The sequence below is a fragment of the Pan troglodytes genome, chromosome 1 (genome assembly GCF_028858775.2).
Source record: "Pan troglodytes isolate AG18354 chromosome 1, NHGRI_mPanTro3-v2.0_pri, whole genome shotgun sequence".
Taxonomy (NCBI): Eukaryota; Metazoa; Chordata; class Mammalia; order Primates; family Hominidae; genus Pan; species Pan troglodytes.
The window spans coordinates 13,476,912-13,500,924 of NC_072398.2; the positions used below are offsets into that span (position 1 = coordinate 13,476,912).

At 39.8% G+C, this 24,013-nt stretch overlaps 1 protein-coding gene across 3 annotated transcripts in view; it reads left to right on the forward strand.

The window, feature by feature from the left end:
- LYST (lysosomal trafficking regulator) overlaps window positions 1–24,013 on the forward strand; it is a 220,832-nt gene that overhangs the window by 193,971 nt on the left and 2,848 nt on the right. For all 3 annotated transcript variants that reach the window (XM_009441705.5, XM_063809692.1, XM_514288.8), the window contains 5 exons: window positions 902–1,000; window positions 10,334–10,473; window positions 10,762–10,859; window positions 23,277–23,433; window positions 23,843–23,914. In XM_009441705.5, the coding sequence (XP_009439980.4) occupies window positions 902–1,000; window positions 10,334–10,473; window positions 10,762–10,859; window positions 23,277–23,433; window positions 23,843–23,914 (566 nt within the window). The remainder of the gene's footprint in view (window positions 1–901; window positions 1,001–10,333; window positions 10,474–10,761; window positions 10,860–23,276; window positions 23,434–23,842; window positions 23,915–24,013) is intronic.

The window sequence follows — 24,013 nt, forward strand, 5'->3', positions numbered from 1 at the left end:
TGTAGTGCAAGGGAGGAAGCCAGCAAGAGACAGCTTGAAACTGTAAGAAAAAGAAAACAAGGTTTCTGAGGAAGCCTGAGGATGAGGCAAGGCTGACCTTGAAAGCAGACATTTCTTTCTCTGAATCAGAAGACAGGGAAACATGTTGAGGTGCAGAGGAGAGGCGAGGAAGAGGTGTGCAGCTGGGGGTCTCCATCTGCTTAGTGAAGTGAGTGTGGGGGAGGTGGGACAGGAGAGCAGTTGGGGACAGTTGCTGCGGACATGGTGCTCGGGGTGGGGGTCAGCTAGCATGGAAAAGGGGACCTGTCAGGCCACATAGAAAATTGACTCAAACCTGAATGGTGCCTCCATGGTTAGGACTGAGGGATTTTGTACCAAAGGCATAATCCCATCTTTTACATTCACATTTATCTTCTTTCTTCCCCTGCTTAACAATCTTTAGAACTATTAGAAGCAATACCTCTGTTTACATGTACCTGTTTCCCCACCAAAGACATAAAACGAGGAAAATAAAAGCAAAAAGCAAATAAATATGTGAAGTACACATACATTCACACTCAACCTTGGATTTAATCAATCCTGAATCATTTTGTTAAATTTATCTAAATATATATACATATATACACATATATCCACACACAGGCACGTATAGACATAGACTATGCATTCTAATATATTTTAATTTGGAAACAACATTTAGACATTTGGCTCAAAGTTATGGAATATTACTATATCTGACACATTTCTGTTTCAAGACATGTTTACCTAACATTTTTGAGAGTTTAAAAAAAATAGTTGTCAGAAAAGTAGAAGTATTTTTCATTCTTTTATTTTATTATTATTATACTTTAAGTTTCATTCTTTTAAAACATGATAATCTTTGATTGGTCCTTTTTCAAAGGTGACTAGTTGTGCTTGGGTGCCTGACAGTTGCCAGCTGTTTACTGGAAGCAAATGCGGTGTCATCACAGCCTACGCAAACAGACTTACAAGCAGCACGGTAGGTTCTGGCTTCTGTGTGGGTAGTATGGGACTTTGTCAGTGAGGGGAAGAAAGCCTTTATGAAGTATAATTCACTTTGCATAAGATTAACTTAAAATGTTTATACCTTAATCTTCTCCCTACATTAGGTCTTAAAATTCTTTAGGGTTTATTAGAATCATGAAAAATCTTGAAAACAATTGTAGTAGTCCCATTTTTTTTCAGAGACAGTATTTTGAGTTAGATCTGTTTTGTATTTAGGCTTTTAAATGACATTTTGGTGCTTACCTGTATTTGCGATATCAACCTGAATGCTTAGGAGTATACCGTAAGAGTCTATCAGTTTGAAAGCTTAGAAACCCTAATGTCCAACATTCCGATACCCTCTGGGTAAACTAAATGACAGCAAAATCTAAGTAGTCTGTCTGGATTTGTACCACTTACTGGAAGAAATTTTATTATTTTTCAGCCATCCACTGAACTCCCAGGATTTTGGAGTTGAATCATAAAACGGGAAAAAATAAGACAGATTATGCAATGCTTCTTTTAATTTACTGTTTTTGGGGGGTTGTTTTGTTTTGTTTTTGTTTTTTGAGACAGAACCTCCCTCTGTTGCCTAAGCTGGAATGCAATGGCACAATCTCAGCTCACTGCAACCTCCACCTCCCGGGCTCAATCAATTCTCGTGCCTCAGCCTCTCGAGTAGCTGGGACCACAGGCATGTGCCACCACGCCCGGCCAAGTTTTGTAGTTTTAGTAGAGATGGGGTTTTGCCATGTTGGCCAGGCTGGTCTCGAACTCCTGGCTTCAAGTGATCCTCCCACCTCGACCTCCCAAAGTGCTGGGATTATAGGTGTGAGCCATCACGCCCGGCCTGTTTTTGTTTCTTGAATCAACTGCCTGTGGTGCAGTTGAGGATATGTGTCAAGTTTAGGCTGATAACTCAGTAATCATCATTCTGATCCAGAATTTTCACTGTGCATTTTTTTCCATTATAATTTTCTTTATAGTATTAAATCTGTTTTACTGAGTGAAACCTGTATTTCTAGCATAGGATGACTCCCAGGTTCTTCGTTTTCTTTTTTTGTTTGTTTTTGTTTTGTTTTGTTTTAAGACAGAGTCTCACTCTGTCGCCCAGGCCAGAGTGCAATGGTGTGATCTTGGCTCAATGCAATCTCTGCCTCCCGGGTTCAAGCAATTCTTCTGCCTCAGCCTCCTGAGTAGTTGGGATTACAGGCGCACACCACAACACCCGGCTAATTTTTGTATTTTTAGTAGAGACAGGGTTTCGCCATGTTGGTCAGACTGGTCTCGAGCTCCTGACCTCAGGTGATCCACCCGCCTCGGCCTCCAAAGTGCTGGGATTACAAGTGTGAGCCACTGTGCCCGGCCAGGTTCTTACTTTTTTTTCCAAGCTTATTCCCTTTTGAACTCTTGTTAAGTTTCTTTGCATGGTCACTGAGGTATAAATGTGACCATATTTTGTTTCTGTCTCTTAGTCTAAGGAGCCATTAAAATGGTGTAAACAGGAGTTATATGATCCAATCAGCATTTTAGGGAGACCACTGTAGAGCCTGCAAGGAGAAACACTTCCAAGGGCATGAGACTGGGAGCCAGGACACCAGTGAGAAGGCCACCGCAGTGATCCAGGCAGGAAGCAAAGAAGGGCAGGTTAAGGAGCCAGAACAGTGGAGTGTATGCTCTGAGAAAGGCCCACACCCAGGATAGAGGACCACAGAAGAAGGACATCCAGACATCAGGGAGCCTGATAAGTTACACTTGAGCTGGATCCTAAAGGATCAATCTACTATAAGTGAAGGAAAGAGGAAAGAACATTTCAGGCAGAGGAAATAGTTTACACAAGAGCCTGGAATCAAAGGCATGGGGATTTTGGGGGTGGCAAATACTTTTCTGTGTAGTTTAGAGTGTAACGTGTTGGGGAAGAATGACAAAAGCAGGGCAGGAAAAGATTGAGGCCAGTGATGAGGTTCTTATATGCCATGATAAAAAGAATGCTAAAGAATATAAGCAGGGTGTGGTGGCTCATGCCTGTGGCCCCAGCACTTTGGGAGGCCAAGACAAGAAGATCGCTTGAGCCCGGAAATTTGAGACCAGCCTGGGCAACATAGCAAGACCTTGTTTCTACCAAAAAAAAAACAAAAATAAAAAAATTGGTCAGGCATGGTGGTGCATGCCTGTGGTCCCAGCTACAAGGGAGACTGAAGTGGGAGTATCACTTGAGCCCAGAAGGTCGAGATCACAGCAGTAAGCCGTGATCACACCACTGCACTCCAGCCTGGGTGGCAGAGTGAGACCTGACTGAAATTGTTTTTTAAAAAGGTTATAAGCAGAGAATATAAGTGTCATAACTTTTTGAATGTCTCCTTTTTATCACCTTTTGATTCCCAAAGGCTTAAAATGAATGTTAATTTTATAACATCTGTAATATTCACACTGCCATTGCCTTTAATCTTCTGAGCTCCCCTTTCTGACTTCCCCTACAAATCGATTCTAAACCCTGCTGCTAGGGCAGTTGTCAGCTTGTGCACTTGGGTCATTTTGCACCATGACATGGACACCTTTTTTAAAACCTGGCTTTATCTTTTGCTTTTTATTTCCTTTTGCTTTTGCCAACACTTTGAACAGCCTTGTTCTTAGTTTTCCCTACTTCTCCATTTTTAATTGTGCACTAACACAGTGTGCAGTACAGGTTTAAAAAAAAAAAGGTTAAGCTGTCACTATAGGAGTATTTGTGCACAGGATAGCTTTGAGGAAGCAGATCAAGAGCATAGCTATTACAATTTAAATACTGCAAGACATACACTTCTTTTAGTTTTGAGGTCATGACACACTTGTGAAGGCTTATGTTGCTTAGCTGTCCTCAGTTATATATTTGCCTTAAAGCAGATTTTTCAGCTAATTTTTATAGGATTTTTTTTCCACCTAAGTATTAGGTAATCAAATCATGAGATTAATAGTTACTATTTAACAGTGCCAAAAAATCTAACTTAGTAGTGTAGTTTTATCAGTTTGTTTTGTTGGGAGATTACTTGGGTATTTGTAGACATTGTTGTTGCTTTTTCCCAGGGATCGTGTTGCTATTCTGGCATCTCTAAGGTTGTGGTTCTGACCCTGAGCTTGTGAGGTTAGCAGGAGACACCTCATGTTCACTGGTTTCTGTTCTTCAGCTTTCCTGACCCACTGAATGCATGGTTTTAAAAGTGCTCATGTTCTCCTTTGGATTGTCTTTAACACAGACAAAAGATGGGCCCCCCAACCAGTGCCACATAGGATGTGGCCAAATCCTTGTTTGAAAATACTTTCAAGAGGATCTTATGAAATACCTTCCTTAGCTAGTAAGCATATCTAACTTTGAGCACCGTAAGTTTCTGTTGAAGCACCCAAGATAAAAGTCTTCTAAAATGCATTCTAGGTAATGATGAATAAGTCGACTCTTTACATGGGATTGTAACCTATAAGCCATTTAAATGTTAGAGGAGAATATCTTCTAAATGTGATAACTGATTTTAAAGTAGTTGCTGTCGGGTTATTCTGTCACTAAGTAAGTAACGTGTCCACATCATCTTCGTATAAGTGAACACCTATATATCTGTTCTCTAACTTGAGAGTGGCAGAAGAATATGTATGCAGCTTATACAAGGTAGTATTACTTCGTTCAAGAACAATATTTAAAAGAAGGGGCCAGCACAAGAGACCTGCTCGACCCACTGGAAGTTATTTTCTGACCCATCAGTGAATTGTCTAGTAATATTAGCCTTTGCAGTCATTTCAAAGTGCAGAGTTTATTAAAAAATTATCAAATACTACTATTAGGAGCCCTATGTTGTGTTTACCCATAACTGTTACTCATTTCACAGAGTAAAAGGTGGAGAATAGGTCAATAAATCTGTACTCTATGTTTCTTCTGACATATTTTTTACAATAATGAATGGGATTGACTGTGATCAGTAGGAGAATGACCTAAAACTTTAGGAAAATATTGGCCCAAGGAGACCAAACTTGTAACTTATCAAGTAGAACGCTAACCTCATTTTAGTTTTGATGTTGAAGTAACTCACTAATCTGTACTCAGTGAATTGGAGATAGTTGTTCTGTTTAAAATTGGGACACTGAAGAAAAACAAAGCATGTGTGGAAAAAAATAAAATAGAACTTCTAGAAATGACATAATAAAAATAATAGTTAATATTTACTGACCGCTTACTTTGTATTAGGCATTGTTCTAAGCTCTTTACAATTTCTGATGTATTGGTTTTTGACTCAAGTATCTTTATTTTTCTCTATATTCTTTCATCCGACTACATTTCTATGGTTTTAACTGTTGGCCCTAAGCATAAAACAGATGTGAGGATGATCTTATTCTAAGAGCTGTGCATTGTGTTCCAGCCCCAGGTTGTCTGATACCTTCCTTTCTTAACTCCCACCTGGCTCATGGCCTCTCCTGCATCAGTAGTGCCTGCTGTGGGCTTCCTGAGGCTGCACAGCATGCTTCTCATTGCTTGTCCGCCACGTGCTTCTCTGGGGCTTCCTCTCCATGTCCGCCAGCAGCCTGTTAAGCTAAGGCACCTTCCCTTTCCTTGTTGCTCTTCTCTTTCTCCACTTTCTTCTTGGGCATACAGGGTCTTGCCCTTTTGCCCATGCTGGAGTACAGTGGCACAATCACGGCTTACTGCAGCCTCAACCTCCCAGACTCAAGTGGTCCTCCCACCTCAGCCCCATCCCCGACCCCCTACCAGTAGCTGGGGCTACAGGCACACACCACAATGCCCTACTACTTTTTAAATTTTTTTCTAGAGACGGGCTCCCACTATGTTGCCCAGGCTATTCTTGAGCTCCTGGGCTCAACAATCCTCCTGCCTCAGCCTCCCAAAGTGCTGGGATTACAGACGTGAGCCACACATTAAATCTTCGTAATAACCCTTTGATGTAGGTTTTGTCATTATCTCCATTTTTACATGAGACTACTGAAACACACAGTTAATCCTTCTTGTAACTTGCCCAACATGTCACAGCCGATTCATTGGAACAGCTAGTTAAGCAGCAGATTACAGAATTAATGAACTGAAAAAAATTACACAGAATATAAAATAGAAAGATAAAGAAAAAAATGAGGAAAGAAGGGATATGAGGGCTAGAATGAGAGCATCCAAATGTGATGAGTAGTTACAGGATGAGAGAAGGAAGAAAGGCCCAGTGTGAAGAGATGATGACTGAGATTTTCCTACAATTAAAACCCAAATTTTGGATTAAAGAATCACAGCAATTCTCGGCAGGATAAATAGAAATGAGTCAAACCTGTCTCCTCCAGATGTCCCCCTGACCATTGCCCCAGCTCATTCCTTTGCATCCTGCCTGGGTCCCTATGTTGACCTTCTCACTGGTGTCCTGGCCGCCAGTCTCATGTCCCTGGAAGTTGAGTCTCCTTGTAGGCTCTATGATGGCCTTCCTAAAATGCCGACTGCATCACATTAGTCCTGCCCCAGACACTTCAGTGACCCTTTATTGCTTGGGGGATAAAATGTAGGTTGCTAGGCATCACACACCAGGCTCCGTGCTCTGACCCCTCTCTGCCTCACTGCCCCCTCTACCTCACCACCACATTTCTTCCTGCTCCCTACCTACCCTGCTCCCAGTAACATTGGCAGTGCCACTTTCTTTCATATCTTCTTTCCCTCACACATGCTGTCTTCTTAGCCCAGAGTGCCCTTTGACAGCCATTTTTCTTTGAGTAAATTCTGCCAGTTCTTCAAAACTTCAGTTCATATGCCATCTTCCAGGGAATCCTCCTTTCACTCCCTGTCCCCAGTCTGAGGAAGCGACTTATCTGTGGGTCCCCGGAGTTCTTTGTGAAAATCATCTTTGGTAGCCCTCATTCCTTACTGCCATGGAGCTCCCAGAGGGGAACTCTGTATCCCCAGCTCCTGGTTCAGTGACAGGCACACAGTAGGGGACACTCAACAATGTTTGTTGGATGAATAAATGTATGGGTTGCCCTCCACATTACCTGTCTCTCTCTGTAATATGAAAATCACTTGTAGGCCAGGCGCGGTGGCTCACGCCTGTAATCCCAGCACTTTGGGAGGCTGAGGCAGGCGGATCACCTGAGGTCAGGAGTTCGAGACCAGCCTGGCCAACATGGGGAAACCTCTTCTCTACTAAAAATACAAAAATTAGCTGGGCGTGGTGGCAGGTGCCTGTAATTCCAGCTACTTGGGAAGCTGAGGCAGGAGAATCACTTGAACCCGGGAGGTGGAGGTTGCAGTGGGCCAAGGTTGCGCCATTGCACTCCAGCCTGGGCAACAAGCGCAAGACTTCATCTCAAAAAAAAAAAAAAAAAAAGAAAAGAAAATCACTTGTGTGTCCTTATTAAAAATATCCATGGGCCAGTCACAGTGGTTCATGCCTATAATCCCAGCACTTTGGGAGGCCTTCCCAGGTGGGAGGACCACTTGAAGCCAAGAGTTTGAGACCAGCTTGGGCAGCGTAGCAAGACCCTATCTCCACAAAAAAAAAAAATTTAAAAAGTAGTTGGGCATGGTAGTGCATACCTATAGTCCTATTATTCAGGTGGCTGAGATGGGAGGATCACTTAAGCCCAGGAGTTTGAGGCTACAGTGAGCTATAATCACACCACTACACTGCAGCCTGGGTGACAGAGTGAGACCCTGTCTCAAAAAACAAAAACAAATAAACAAAACTATGATCATGGCCGATGGCCAACAAGAGATTTACTGTTTCTTTAAAAAGTTGTTCAGAATAATCCTCCCCTGAAACGATGAAGAGTGGATAAAATATATATACAAAAATATATCTTTATAAAATATATCCATGTTTTAATATAACTTATAAGTATATATTTTAATATAATGTAAACATATGATGAAATATATTTTTATTCAGTCTTAGTTGTGTGTGTGCGTATACATATATATTTAGAGAGAGAGAGAGAGAGAGAGCCTTAAAAGCATTGAAGATCTGACAAGCTAGTAAGAAACTACCAAGCCAGAGAGGTAAATAAGCAGGAAGGAGCTTTAGCCCTGAGGACACTATCAATCCTGAAACACTGACACTGTCCTTGGACAGCCTCTGTGGAAGAAATGGAAAACGGCACCCAGGAACTAAGCAAGCTGGGGAGTGCCAAGAGAGCCCGCCTCCAAAAGGCTGGTCCCTTTCATTCTGCTCTCTCAGAATGAAAATGAGTTGCATGGGAGAAGCCTTGCATGGAGTATATCCTGGGCTGGAATTCCCTGGTTTGTCTAGGATCCTCAAAGACTTCACTTTGCGTTAAGGTGGCCCCAGGCTGGTGTGGTGGTGGGTGTCATCTGGCAGAAACAAGGAAGTTACTTGCCTTCTGTTCCACAAATAGAGGAATTCCTACAAGTAAATGTTATAATGTAGTGACAAATACACAAAACCAGGCACAAAAAAATACAGCTAAGAAAATAAATTTATGAAAAAGTTAAAAGTTATAGTAAAATAAATATCATTTAAAGCAACCTTGATTGCCACTTGAAACTTAGGAAATTTTCAAAGATTTAGAGTGGGGCCAAATCACAAACTCAATGGTGCGGAACCCAAGCAGAAAAGGAAGGGGCTCAGGTCCTTTAGAGCAGGGAATTCCTTGGTCCTACATACCTCAAAGCATGATCTGAAATGGGTTATGGGTATATCCCAGTGGCTCTGCAGACTCCTGGCTGTGGAGAGTGTCACAATCTGAGAGCCAGAATGGCTCTAAAGGGAGGGCCCAGGGATCCAGGCTTACGACTCTTGCTCTTGTTAAAAGCTGATCTGGTCGCTGTGATTGTTTTCAGGTGAAGGTCACACGCCCTAGCTAAACAGGCAGTTGCTGCACAGCTCAAGCCAGTTGTTCCAAGGAATAATGTGAGCCTGGTATTGCCTGGTCTTTTGATTAAGTGTAAAATATGTATTTTTATGTCTATAAAAATATGTAACTGGACTACATAGCAGCTAAGATAGATAGCTATACCTAATATATCAACACAGATATATTTCAAAAACAATGGTGTTTTTGAGAAAAGGCAAGATGCAGAAGATACCTAAAAAATAATGCCATATATTCAGAATTCATAAACATGAAATACAATATAATACTTATATGTATTATACAGTATGTTGTTTATGGCTATAGTAACATAATAGAAGTATAAAAACTTACATAGGAATATAAATACAAAATTTAGGCTAGTAGTAACTTCTGACAAGACAGAAGAAATAGGATGTAGAACAGTACACAAATTATATGTACAATGTGTAATGCTTTATTTAAAAAATAAATTGATAATATAAAATGTTAAGATTCTGGGTAGTCAGTATATAGCTCTTTATTATACTTATTCTTTCTACTTTTCTATATTTTTGAAGGGGAAATATTGAAATGCTTTATGATAATACTTAACCTAACAAAGCAAGAGTCAAACCCTGTGTGGACATCTGGTATCCGTGAGCCGGTGTGGCCCTCAGAGCACCAGTTTGCAAGCTTTGATTTAGAAAGTCAAGCCATAACTGCTGAGTATCGGTAGCATTAGGGCCCATTACCATTGGTAACATCACCAATTTGTATGACACCTTCTGAAAGTACACTGTCAAGAACTATAAAATTATTAATATTCACAAACCCACTAGGAAAATTTTGGAAATTTTAGCAGAGACAGGGTTTCACCATGTTGGCCAGGCTGGTCTTGACCTCCTGACCTCATGATCTGCCTGCCTCGGCCTCCCAAAGTGCTGGGATTACAGGCATGAGCCACCACACCCAGAATTTTTTTTTTACAGAAGCATTTCTTCTTAAAAAACTTTAATTATTTATTTCCCAAAGGTCTGCCCTCTAATCTACTAAAAACCTTTTATACATGAATAATTTATGGTATTATCTATAATTTGAAAAAAATAGAAACAATTTTAAGTGTCTATCAATGAAGGATAGTTGTAAATTATGGGGTACTAACTGTATAGAATATTATAACATCATTAAAAATTATTTTGAAGACAATGTCAAAATTAGAAAATGCTTATAGGAGAATATGTAAAATATAAAATAGGAAATTTTTATGTGGCAATATTACAACTATAAAAATACATGTATATTTGAACAAAGATTGGACAAGAATAGACAAAAATGAAAACCAGATAACTTGAAATTATGAGGAATTAAAAATTTTTTAATTTCTTTCTTTGTTTTACTCTGAATAGGATTGAAGAATGATATGTTTGAGAAGACCATTTGAGTCACTTCGGTTGTTTTATTTTTGAGATACTATACTAGAGTACTTTTTGTTGTGGTTTTTATCTCATGCTTAATTTTAAAATTTCAGCCATCAGAAATAGAAATGGAGACTCAAATACATCTCTATGGTCACACAGAAGAGATAACCAGCTTATTTGTTTGCAAACCATACAGTATACTGATAAGTGTGAGCAGAGACGGAACCTGCATCATATGGGATTTAAACAGGTACAGAAGGTCTCCAAATCAAACATAGCGTTTTTAATATATCCATTTTTACTATATGAAATAGATAAACCAAAATAATGTCTTTACGTTATAATCATTTTAACCATGAAACACATGCTTAAAGGTAGTAAGATTGCCTATTATATTTTATTGAAGTCATACAGTCAGATAGGAAAACATGTATGCCTTATGTACAATAGGTACATAGACTGAGAAGAAGAATCACAAAATAAGAGAATGTAATTATATTTAATGATCATATACAAATTCATGTCTTTTTTCTTTCAGGTTATGCTATGTACAAAGTCTGGCGGGACACAAAAGCCCTGTCACAGCTGTCTCTGCCAGTGAAACCTCAGGTGATATTGCTACTGTGTGTGATTCAGGTGAGCTTGCTCCAACCCAAAGCACAGGGCTGGCTGGTACTCTAACAGCGCATTCGGCCAGTGGTTACCTCCTAGGTCGAGCCATTCTCTCAGGTCCCTGCCAGATCTAAATACTTTGGTAACAGCATGTATATGTATAGAAATACAATATGGTCCAAGACTGAGTGCATCAATTTAGGCCTCAGCTTATGCAGAAGTTAGTATTGTCATAATTTAACTATTTTTCTGATACATGTAAAATTGCATTTGAGTACATGTTAAGCTAAGCAAATTATTGTTACATAGTTTTTTCAGTTTTCTTGGTTTTGACTTTTCTCCCCTTTTTTGCTTCTGCTTTATAACTATTGGCTTTGTTACCTTCCTCCTGTGAAAGAACAAAATTTTAACAAATTGAGTTGGAAAATTGAATTAGCTTTTATTAATGATTCGTGAATCAGGCAGCATTCCATCTATGAAACAGAAAGGTACCCCAGTGAGTTGAGCAGAGGAGATAGGCTTCATAGGCAGAAAAAGCTGAAGAAAGCAGAAACAAGGAACAAAACTCAGATAGATCATTCCACATTTACTTTCCTTAGAGGATTAAAGCAGAAGGAACTTCCTTATCATACCAGCTCAACTTGAGTGATCCCCTATCATTGATTGCTGTGAATCTCCTGTTTTTTGGAAAACTAGCCCATTTCCAAGTTCAGTTTGATTATGCGTCACCTCGCACAAGTGACTACTCCATTCTTGTTTGATCTGGTATGTTAGGGCCTAGTGCAGGAGCTCAGTCCAAAACATTGGCCTCCCGTAAATTTTATTTAACACTCCTGACTAAATGAAAAGCCTCAGCAGATGACCAGCTTTAATATATGTCTTCCAGGTTCAGACAGAGAGCAATAGTATAGAATAGTAAATGGAAGTATAATTTGCCTTAAAAATTACATGACAAAAATATATCACCTAATCAAGAGTGTTTTGTTGTTGTTGTTGTTTCATATATACGTGTTAAGAAACCAATGCATCCAGCAGAAAAGAACAGTTGGAAAATTCATGAATTTTCTGTTTGCATTTCTATTTTTAAGGGTCTTAAGATGCAAAGGATCCTCTGAAAAACTGTTTGCTTCTTTCTGTCCATTCAGTGTTGGACATACCCATAGTGGGTAGTCCTCTATCCTTTGCTTGCATTTTTTACATTGTTTCTTTTTTTCTAACACAAAATGTATGGTGTTTTTCCAGAGACTAACCAGTTCTCTGACACCAACTGGGTGTCCCACCGTGCAGTTCAATTGTGACACTAGGAGTTTGCAAATTTGGAGGCTGCCATGAGCCCCACCCTCAGGTTCAATAATTTGCTAGAATGACTCACAGAACTCAGTAAAACACTATTTATACTTAACAACTATCATTTATTATAAAGGATAGAAATGAACAGCAGCTGAAGAGGTGCACAGGACCAGGTCTGGAAGTGTCCTGAGTGCTGGAGTGTCTGTCCTCCTGGAGTCAGGGTTGTGGAGTTAGGGTGCACCATGTTCTGGCACACAGTTGTTAGAAACAAGTGCTTGGTGCCGTAAAGAAAAACTAGCACTTAGAAGATTTCTGAGGAAGGCACATTTACTTCTGCAGAAAGGTGCTGCCTGCATCCGACCAACTGATCATAAGAGCACACCGAAAAAAGGAGATAAAGATTTTTATCCCTAACACAGCTCCTGTTGCTGTGTCCTCTCGCCATTGGCTGGAGTCAGACTGCACAATCTAAACTAACTCAATTGGCTAAGACTTAAAGTTTTCTAACTATGGTAAACATGCAGTTTGCAAGAGGAGGGGAGGAAGAGACTGTTGCTAAGGCAGGAAGGGTAGTTTATAGAACAAGTCTGGGCATGTCTGGGCATATAGAGGTTTGCTAGTTACAAAATAAGCAAGGGTGGGGGCTGTTTACAGAGCAAGAAAGACCAAGGGAGCTTGGAACTTATTATTTCTGACACTTTTCCCCTTTTGATTTTATACTTCTTCCTCTTCAGAGTTCTTAAATTTTTCTAACATCTCTTGGCTTTGTAGTTCCTTTTGGTTGTTTAAGAGTAGGAACTTATTTGAGTAGGGCGGGGGAGAATCGAGAGAGGTTTTGGTAAGAGCTTTTTCTATAAGCCTTTGCCTTAATCCACGAATACAAGGTATGATGCAGCAACTTACAAGAATGAGTACACTGATAACAATTGCAAGGGGGGTAAAGATTGATGTTATGAGTCCTTTCTTTTTCTAAACCATTTTTCTATGAATTTTCAGCTAATTTATTTGCTAGGGTGGTAAGGCCCTGTAGGGCTTTTGTGATTGTTCTACTGGGGGCTGTGTTGTTAGGGATAAAAGTACAACATTGGACTCCAATCATGACACAGACCCCGCCCTTTTTGGCCAATATTATGTTAAGGACTATTCTATTTTCCTAAGCCATCTGACTGGTAGGACCTAATTGTTCAGCTGTTCCTTTAATGGCATCCCTAGTATAGTTAGCAAACTGCTGTTGATTATAATAAAGGTAATTTATCCAGTCTACATTTTTGCTTGCAGTTACCCATGAGAACAATATAGATTCAAATCCTGCAGCTATTTGATTCCTGGCTTTAAATTCATTTAGCACCTCTTGTGGAACTTTGATAGCATTTATATATATGTGATGATCAAAAGACCCGAGGGGGACACTTTTTTTTTTTACGATTGTTCTTTCTATTTGGTTGATGAAATGCCAGGGTGAAAGGGATGGCTAATTGGATTAGAGCGCAAATGCCACTCCACTTGCTTGGCAGAGTACTTAATAGTGGTCCACTACAATACTACCATACATCCGCTTGGGGATGAACAAGGGCAGACAGGCTGGTTAACTCTTGAAAAGGCTTAGATTCACTGCATCCTGTTAGGCTTCCAAGGAATGCCAAATATTCCCCCTGTCGTGAGAGACACAAGGTAAAATTGACATTGTTACTTGGAGGCCAAATAGCTCTGGAGGGCTGACCCACAGAGCCTGTAACTTCTGGGAATAGTAACGAGAGACTGGCATGCCTTATTGCCCCGGGCTGTGGGGTCTTGGAAGAGAGCTGCTATGCAGTTCATATTCTATGGGTCAGAGGACCATCCAAGTGGAAAGGGGACGGTTTGGGTCTCTGCTCTGCCTGTTGCAAAAGCGCAACAATCGCTTTTATTTAAGGTGTGAGCGGAATATTTAATCCATTTCAGCCAGGCATTTATATCTTGGTACCCAGTTTTTATGGCTAAAGTTTGTTTTAAATCCTTGACTTTTATTATAACTACTTTGGTTTTGTCATTGGGCATGAAATGGTAGATGGTTTGATTGGATGGGCTTGGGGAAGGGGTAACAACAGAGGATAGCGGGGAAGAAACAAAGCGCATTTCAAAGAAGCCTGTAGAGTCCTTTCTAACGGCATTTTCTCCTAGACCATAGAAGCGCCTAAGGTGGGGTTAGAGTTGCTAGAGGTAGGGATAGTAATAGAGATGAGTAGTGGGTTGCACTGGTGGGTGTGACAGTTGTGGGGGGTGGTGACTCCTTTGGTGAAATGGAGGTAAGGCTTTAGGGTGGTGCAATCATCTGAGGATGTCTAACCTTGATTTTTGGTGGTCTAAACAACATATGCCCTTTGAGAACATAAATTGGGGAGAGAGTGCTGATCTCCCCACCATAGGCGGGATAAGGGGGCGGTAGTGGCTTCCCTGGAGGGGCAGGGGTATTTTTCTGATGCTATTTCTCTTTGGCGTTGAAGGTTCCTGCAGGGTATAACAAAACAAGCATTAAAAGTAATATTTTGGGGTGAGCTTGACTTAGTTACATTAATAATAAAATGGAGGGGGTGGTTAAGGGAAAGAGAAGAGAAAAAAAAAGAGACAGACTGATTAGACTTTTCTTTTTAACATTGCTTTGGTGGGAGTTGGCCCTGGGACAGTGGTCCATGGCTTTGAAGAGGGCAGTGCTTTCTGTACTCGGGTATAATGGGTCTACCCTTTTTCAGCAGTTTGGATTACTGTTTCAGTTGTTAAGAGCACCAGGTAAGTTCCTTCCCAGATGGGCTCGAGCTTTCCCTCTTTCCAACTTCTGATAAGGACGTGATCTCTGGGTTGGTGTCGGTGAACTGGGAGTTTGAGGGGTGGAGTTTGTGCTAGGAGGCTTTGAGTCTTGAGGGAGTGAGTAAAGGGTGGAAGACAGACTAAATACATAGTTTCTAAGAAACTGATCCTTTGTCTCAAATGTTGGGAGGTCAGTAGTGGAATTTAAATAAGGCAACCTATAAAGCATTTTATAAGGGGATAAGCCGATATCTTTCTAGTGAGCAGTTCAGACTCTTAATAGGGTAATGGGAAGACACTTAGTCCATGGTAATCGAGTTTCTAGAATTAATTTTTTTAATTAAGTTTAGAAAAGTTTCTTTAGTTATAAAAGTAATCAAATCCCTTTTCACAATGGAAAGTTCTACATGATCTTAAGAACTAAAATATCATGATTTGAAAAGCAATATGGAAAGTTATTTGCAGTACAAACTCTATCACATTCACTTAAAAAGCAGCCAAAGTTGCTTTTTTCTAGGTATACAGGCAACATTCCACACCATTCAATACTACCTCCCTTTTGTGAAACACTTTCTTCTGGTGGCTTTCAGAATACTAGTCTCCTGATTTTTCTTCTAGGTCACTGGTGGGTCCTTCTCAGTCTTTTGCTGGTTCCTCTTCTTTTTGTCTACTTCTTAACAATGGCATACCTTAGGTCTCTTGTCTTTTGCTACCTTCTCTTCTCTAGCTGTACTAGGTGATCTTATCCAAAGTCATGGTTATTCCCTAATGACTCCTAAATTTATTTTTCCAGTTCCAAATTATACCCTGAAATCCAGACTTGGATATCTAATTGCCTACACAGCATTTTCAACTTAACACAGCCAAAACAAAACTTGATTCTACATTCCTCCAAACTTGTTCCTTCTCCAGTATGCCTCCTCTCTGAATTTCAGATTCACCCAGTTGACAGGTCAAAAACCTGAGTCATCCTTTACTCTTCTCCTTCTTTCTCCTTATTATATCCAAGCTATTAGCAGACATTATCTTCTCTACTTACAAAATAGAGTCTGAATCTAACTTCTAACTTTTCCTACCCTAACATCTATCACACTAGTCCAAAACTGTTACCTAGAACACTAAAATAATCTAACTGGTCTTTGCTTTCCTCTTTAATCTTTTTCAGTCTAACTTTCACACTGTAGCTCTATATTTCCTAAAGGTACATCGAATTATGTCATCCTCTTCTTAATCTAATTGTTTCCCATTTACATATCTACGCCAGGCTATAAGGACCTGGCTTTCTTCCTTATGTCACTTCTTACTATTCTCTCTTAATCACTATGCTGTAACCTCACTGACCTCTTTGTTATTCCTTAAACATGCCAAGTAAGTTACATTTTAGGGCCTTTTCGCTTGCTTTTACCTTTGTCCAGAATGCTTTTTCCCTAAATATTTATATGGCTCATATGCTTACCTCACTGGGGCCTCTGCATATGTTATCTCTTCAAACAGGCTTCCCCAAGCCATCTTATCTAAAGTATTAACCCTCCCCACATTCTGTCCCAGTGGGATTCATCCTGGGATGTAAAGATGATTCAACATATACAAATCAGTAAATGTGATATATCATGTTAACAGAATGAAGGACAAAAGCCATATGATAATCTCAAAAGATACAGAAAAAAGCATTTGACAAAATTCAATGCATTCTATCCCTATTCCCTGCCTTTTATTTATAGCAGTTGATATATTTGCTTATATTGTTATTGTTTGTCTTCTCCATTGGAATGTAAACTCCATAAAAACAGGTACTTTGGGCTGGGTGCAGTGGCTCACACCTGTAATCCCAATGCTTTGGGAGGCTGAGGCAGGTGGATCACTTAAGGTCAAGAGTTTGAGACCAGCTTGGCCAACATGACAAAACCTTGTCTCTACTAAAAGTACAAAAATTAGCTGGGCGTGGTGGCAGGTGCCTGTAATCCTTGTGAAAATAAATAGTTTAAATACTAGCTCCATTTCTTTTCCCAAATAGAGCTCAGGTTTACTGTCTTTTCATTATCTTTCCAATATTTTAACATGAGACTTAGAGGGTTATCAGAGGGAATCATACTATCTGCTTTGCTCTTTGTAGTTTTTGCTTTACTAGGGTTATTTCCCATCCTGGAAGTTTTAGATGTGTCCCTGAGTTTCCTGAGTGTATGGGGTTCAACCTCTCTTACTAGAGATTTCTTGCACCCTTTCCCTGGAGACTTAACCCCCCTCCCCACTGGAGGTTTCTTGCACTCCTTTACTTTACTGCACACTCGCTTTGCACTTAATTGTGCATCTCATTCACATACTTTCAACCTCCAGGATGTCCCGACCACCAAAGAAGTACTTCACTGCCCCTGCGGCTTTTCTTACCTTGGTCTGTGCACAGAATTACTTGGTCACCATGGCATCTGTAGGCCTTTTCCTTCCATGTTGCTGAGAATCTCGGTATATTCATCATGCTGGTGGGTCTCAATCCCTCATTCTTGAGGCTGCTGCAGTGAGACACGTCTCCTCACAAGAGATGATTGGAGACCCTTCTCCGGAGGAGAATGGGATCCCAGATGTGCCCCCATTTTGTTAGAAACAAGTGCTCAGTGCCTCAAAGAAAAACCAGCACTTAGACAGAACATTTCTCAGCAAGGCACATTTACTTCTGCAGAAGGGTGCTGCCTGCATCCGTCTGATTGCAAGAGCATACCAAACAAAGGAGAGAAGAGTTTTTATCCCTAACGCAGCTCCTGTTACTGTGTCCTCTCCCCATTGGCTTGAGTTGGACTGAACAATCTAACCCAATTATTGGCTAAGACTTAAACTTTTCTAAATATGGTAAATATGCCGTTTGCAAGAGGAGGGGAGGAAGAGACTGTTGCTAAGGTGGGAAAGGTAGTTTACAGAGCAAGTCTGGGCATGTCTGGGCATACAGAGGTTTGCTAATTACAAATTAAGCAAGGGGTGGGGCCTGTGTACAGAGCAAGAAAGACCAAGGGAGCTTTGAAGAGAAACTTATTATTTCTGACATAGTTGTGTTCACCAACCCAGAAGTGCTCCTACCCTTGTCATTTAGGGACTTTATGAAGGTTTTGTTACATAGGTCAATCTCCATCCCCACTCTGCTCCCAGTGTCACTGGTAGAGGGTGTTGACTGCAAGTTGTCCAGGTTCTTGGTGTTTTGAACAAAGAATTGGACAAAATGCCCAGCAAAGCAAAGAAAGAATGAAGCAACAAAGGAACAAAAGCAGGAATTTATTGAAAATGAAAGTACACTCGGCAGTGTGGAAGTGGACCCAAGCAGCGGCTCAAGGGCCTGGATATAGAATCTTCTTGGGTACAAATACCCTCCGGAGGTTTCCCATTGGCCACTTTATGCTCACCTCATGTGAATGAAGTGGTATCCCACAATCAGTCTGATGGGTTGCCTGAAACCACCAATCAGAAGCTTAAATGGAGTTACAAAGGTCACACTCCTGTGGAAACATCTGATTGCTTTTTGCAACCAATCGTAGGCTAAGGTGAAGTTACAAAGTTGCAAATGAAGACTCCACCCACAATCAGTTTGATTGGTTGCAGACAGCCAATTTCCCATCTGCCAGCAGAAAACGTGGGAGTTTTGCAAAGGGAGTAGCCTCTGGTCCCTTTGTTCTTTAGGCCTGGAAAGTTAGGGTTTTCCTTTCAATTTAGTTATAGGAAGTGAGTGTGAAACGGTCTTAGGTTCCCTGCCTCCAGACCCTATTCTCCTGCCTCACCAGGAGGTGGGCATGAGAGTTGGGGTGTATCTGGAAGTTTCAGTCCTCAATCATGTGGTTGATTTTTCTGGTGACCAGCCTCTAGACTGAAGCTATGTAGTCCTCCCCACTGAGAGTCATCTCATTAGCATACAGAAGACAGTAAATTCCAAGGGCTTTAGGGACTCTGTCCCAGGAACCAGGGACAAAGACCAAATACTTATTTTTCATTATACCACAGATACCTGTTAGGGTTTTGTTATTGTTGTTTCTACAAAACATTCATTTATTCTTGTGTTCAAGAGAAGTAATATCTTCAGTCATGATTAGATTTCAGATATGAAAGAATTTTTGCTAGTCTTAGCCCCCAGTTGTAAAATAATGTCATGAAAACATTATTTCCTAATGATTATAACAAAGGGAAAAGATCTTAAAGAGTTGACTTTGGTAGTACAAGTTTGTGCAAATGATTGATGATTTTTTATTTCCTTGATTTGTGCATTAGCAGCTTTTAGTGTGTCATATCAAGAGGAATACTGGGGAAATAATATAATGATTATTTATATGGAGTTCTCTACTTTCTTGTTTTGGCAGTGTTTGAAAGTTAGGACTGATCCTGAGGGAGTTGAATTTTATAAAGTTAATTACTTTCCTGCTGCCAGTAGTGATTTATATCTGTGATATTATATCAGCTAGTCATATGGGAATGAGAAACAAAATTACTTTTTCTGCAATTACCAACTCACTAGTAGGGTATTCAGGTGTCCCTGGGTAGCACACAATATAATAGAGTAATGGGTAAAACTTTTTTCCAATTTGAACAAAAAGGCCTTGTCAACTTTTTTTAAGGTCTCTTGATACATATATAAAAGAAATCATAAAGAGCACTTGGTATATAGAGAACATAATTTTTTAAATTACTTTTTTAAAGAGAGGTCAAATTTATCTCTAGCAAGCCAGACTAGAGTTCATCCTCCTATTTTCTTGTAGGCCAAGAAGGAAAGAAAGTTATCAGATTTAACCTATCAAAAATTTTGACTATTTATTGGATATCATCCAAGTAATCTTAAAATTTAAAAATATATATATATGTCTATGTATGTATATACGTACAGACAATCCTTTGTATCTGTGGGTTTCACATCCATGGATTCAACCAACCTCAGATTTGAAAATATCTGGGGAGGAAAATGGATGGTTGCATCTGTACTTAGTATGTACAGACTTTTTTCTTATTATTATCCAAACAATACAGTATAACAACTATTTATATAGCATTTATATTGTATTTGGTATTATAAATAATCTAGAGGTGATTTAAAGAATACAGGAGGAGGCCGGGCACGGTGGCTATGCCTGTAATCCTTGCACTTTGGGAGGCCGAGGTGGGTAGATCACGAGATCAGGAGATCAAAACCATCCTGGCTAACACAGTGAAACCCCGTCTCTACTAAAAATTCAAAAATTTAGCCAGACATGGTGGTACTCGCCTGTAGTCCGAGCTACCCAGGAGGCTGAGGCAGGAGAATCGCTTGAAGGAGGCAGAGGTTGCAGTGAGCTGAGATTGTACCACTGCACTCCAGTCTGGGCAACAGAGCGAGACTCCATCTCAAAAGAAAAAAAAAAAAGAATACAGGAGGATGTACAGAGGTTATATGCAAATACTACACCATTTTATATCAAGGACTTGAGCATCCATGGATTTTGATATCCTTAGGGGTCCTGGAACCAATCCCTCTCAGATGCCTAGGGACAACTGTATTATGTGCCTGTGCTGTATGTGTAACATCTTCTCAAAAGTTACATTGTCAAGCTCATTCCTCCTGATCATAATTTCTCAGTTCTTATGATGGGATATGGTTTTTATAGTGATAAGATGTGAAATGTATTAAACTGTGAAAATGTAATCAGTGATTTCTGGCGGGGGGGTGGGGGTGTTTACCATTCTATCACTGGATCAAAATATATGCCTTTGAACTAAGGTGAGACATCCATAGCCTGGTCCTCTGTTGCCAATGGCAAGATAGAGTTAGTAAAATATTCTAAGATTCACAGTGGGGTGGTTCTTTAATTTATTTTGATTTTCATGACTGTGTATACGAAGGATAGAGATGCTTTTCAGGAATGCCTAGGTTTCTCACTTTTAGTTGATGTGTTAAATTATACATTCAAGCAATCTGGTATTGGGTAACAGTGTCAAATTTTGATACTTACAGAAGTAGGCAGATGAGTAGTTATTTGGTTTTGTGGTAGCCCAAGTTACTGAGTGAGCTGCTAGGATAATTCTTTGGCTACTAAGTTCCATGCCATACTTGAGAGTCCAGGCCCCACATTTAGACTTTTTGTTTTGAAGGATTAAGCCATGCAGTAGTGGTAGCTATGGGTTACAGCGAGAAACCCCTACCTCAATATCTTTTATGGCTATGTTTCCAGTGACTTCAATGAGCGTTCTAGCCTTACTAGTACTTACCTAATTATTTTATCTTTTAAAAAAATATTTTAGCCAACATTTAATTCAAAAGAAAGGTTGAAATGTAGCCTACTCATGGAAAATATTGTCTATAATTCTATTTCTTTAGCATACTGAGTCTCCTGCATCTTGATGCTATATTTAGATATATCATAATCAATGTTCTACAATGGGAAAACTTAGTAGAACATTGGGCGTGTGTGTGTGTGTGTGTGCATGTGTGTCTCAATGTATATTTAAATAAAATTTGCCATTCCAGCCATTTTTTAAGTATTCAGTTCAGTGGCATTAATTATATTAACAGTGTTGTGCAGCCATCACCACTATTTCCCCATTCCTCCTCCCTCAGCTTCCAGCCCCTGGTAACCTCTATTTTACTTTCTATCTCTCTGAATTTGCCCATTGTAGATATTTTATGTAAGTGGAATCATACAGTACCTGTCTGTTTGTGTCTGGCTTATTTCACTTAGCATGATGTTTTCAGGGTTCATCCATGTTTTCACATGCTTCATTCCTTTTTACGGCTAAAGAAAATTGTGTGTGTGTGTGTGTGTGTGTGTGTGTGTACATACTGCATTTTGTTTATGCATCTGTTGATAGACATTTAGGTTGTTTCCTCTTCCTGGCTATTGTGAATAATGCTGCAACACACTGGGCATTTTGATCTGTGGTATTTGGTGGTCTTTGGCATATTTTTAAATAAAGAAGCATTGTTTATATGTTTCTTTGCTATAAAATATGAAATATTTTCATTGTCTTAATAAAAGACAGAAGCAAAGCCTCTACTTATATGTTAATGAAAAGATAAAATTAAATGTAGTGAGACTATGTCATCAAACTTTATTGTGCCTCCTAACCGCTTTATCAGTATGAGAATATTTCCCCAGAGAAGGCTGGACATATCATCATCAGCCCCCAAACCATCCTGTTTATAAAGCATGGCAGGCAATTATGCTTCCCCCAACCCCAGAAAACTAAAAGAAAAACTTTTGGTTACTCTGTAATCTTTGAAAAGAAAAAATTAATAAGGTATTGCTTTATAAGATTTAATCTTAGATGTTCTGAAGAATACTTTTTCTTCTTTTTTTAAGTTAAGTTTTAACTCAGGTAATTTTTACTACACCTTTTTTTTTCTTCAAAAGTCACATAAGTCACTTTTTTTTTTTTTTTTTTTGAGATAGAGTCTCTGTCGCCCAGGCTGGAGTGCAGTGGCACTATCTCGGCTCACTGCAACCTCCACCTCCTGGGTTCAAGTGATTCTTCTGCCTCAGCCTCCCTAGTAGCTGGAACTACAGGCGCCCACCACCACCCCTGGCTAATTTTTTTGTATTTTTAGTAGAGATGGGGTTTCACCATGTTGACTAGGCTGGTCTCGAACTCCTGACTTCAGGTGATCCACCCGCCTCGGCCTCCAAAAGTGCTGGGATTACAGGCATGAGGCACCACGCCTGGCCAAGTCACTTCTTATAGATGGTTTCACAGAATATTTCCTTCACTTTTTGGAGACTGTTTAGCTTTCCAAGTATTTTCAATCATAACTCATATTTGGTGGTTCATATGCTGAAATATTACAATTACACAAAGATGATTATTTTACCTTGTTACTGTACACATAGATTGCTGCTGCTGCTTTTTATTTTTTCGCTGGTTATTGTCTCTTGATTAATACATAAAGATCTATGCAACTTGGCCTGGTGCAGTGGCTCACGCCTGTAATCCCAGCACTTTGGGAGGCCGAGGTGGGCTGATCACTTGAGGTCAGGAGTTCAAGACTAGCCTAGCCAACATGGCAAAAACCCATTTCTACTAAAAATATAAAAATTAGCCGGATGTGGTGGCATGCACCTGTTGTCCCAGCAACTTAGAAGGCTGAGGCAGAAGAATCTCTTGAACTCAGAAGGCAGTTACAGTGAGCCAGGATCACACCACTGCACTCCAGCCTGGGCGACAGAGTTAGACTCTGTCTCAAAAGAAAACGAAAAAGAAAAATCTGTGCAACTTGTGTAGTAATTTCATTTATACAGTCTTCAGTCATGGGTTGTCTACAAACTTCATCAATAAACAAATGAGCTTGCCCTTCAGGGTTGCCCTTCTGGGGCCAAATGTGGGCTCTGAGACAGCCACATTCTGGTAACCTGCAGGATGATTTGGGTGTTTTAGCTGGCGGAGGCAGTGACCTCAGACTCTGGACGGTGAACGGGGATCTCGTTGGACATGTCCACTGCAGGGAGATCATCTGTTCCGTGGCTTTCTCCAACCAGCCTGAGGGAATATCTATCAATGTAATCGCTGGGGGATTAGAAAATGGAATTGTAAGGTAAGAGAAATTTGGATTCTCTTTTTTTGATTTCATTCATAAGGACACAGGAGTTTCAGAAATTAATTTTTAATATCTAGGCATATTAATATTCAGTATTTAGAGATTTAAACTCACCTTGGGATGTCGGTTCTTTAGTTATTCCTGTTTTATTTCTAAATAATAAAGATAGCTTTAGTACAGTTTTGAAGTTTTATGTTAACTATAAAAGATTAACAGTATGGAAGTATACAAAGTTAAAAATTCTCTTATTCCCACATCTACCCCCTGCAAACTCCCTAGAGGGAACTACTGTTAATTGTTTGTTACATTTCCTTCCAAATGATTTTTAACAAATAAACAAATATAGAGGGCTTTTTAGGGAGAGTAATTTTAGTTTGCATAATTAGATGATTTTTTTCCCCTCTAGGTTATGGAGCACATGGGACTTAAAGCCTGTGAGAGAAATTACATTTCCCAAATCAAATAAGCCCATCATCAGGTAAGATCTTCTCCCCCTCTTATGCTTCAGAATACAATTTGTGATTGTATTTTTCGTAGAGAGGTATTTAAGCACACAGACTTAAAGAAATGTGCAATT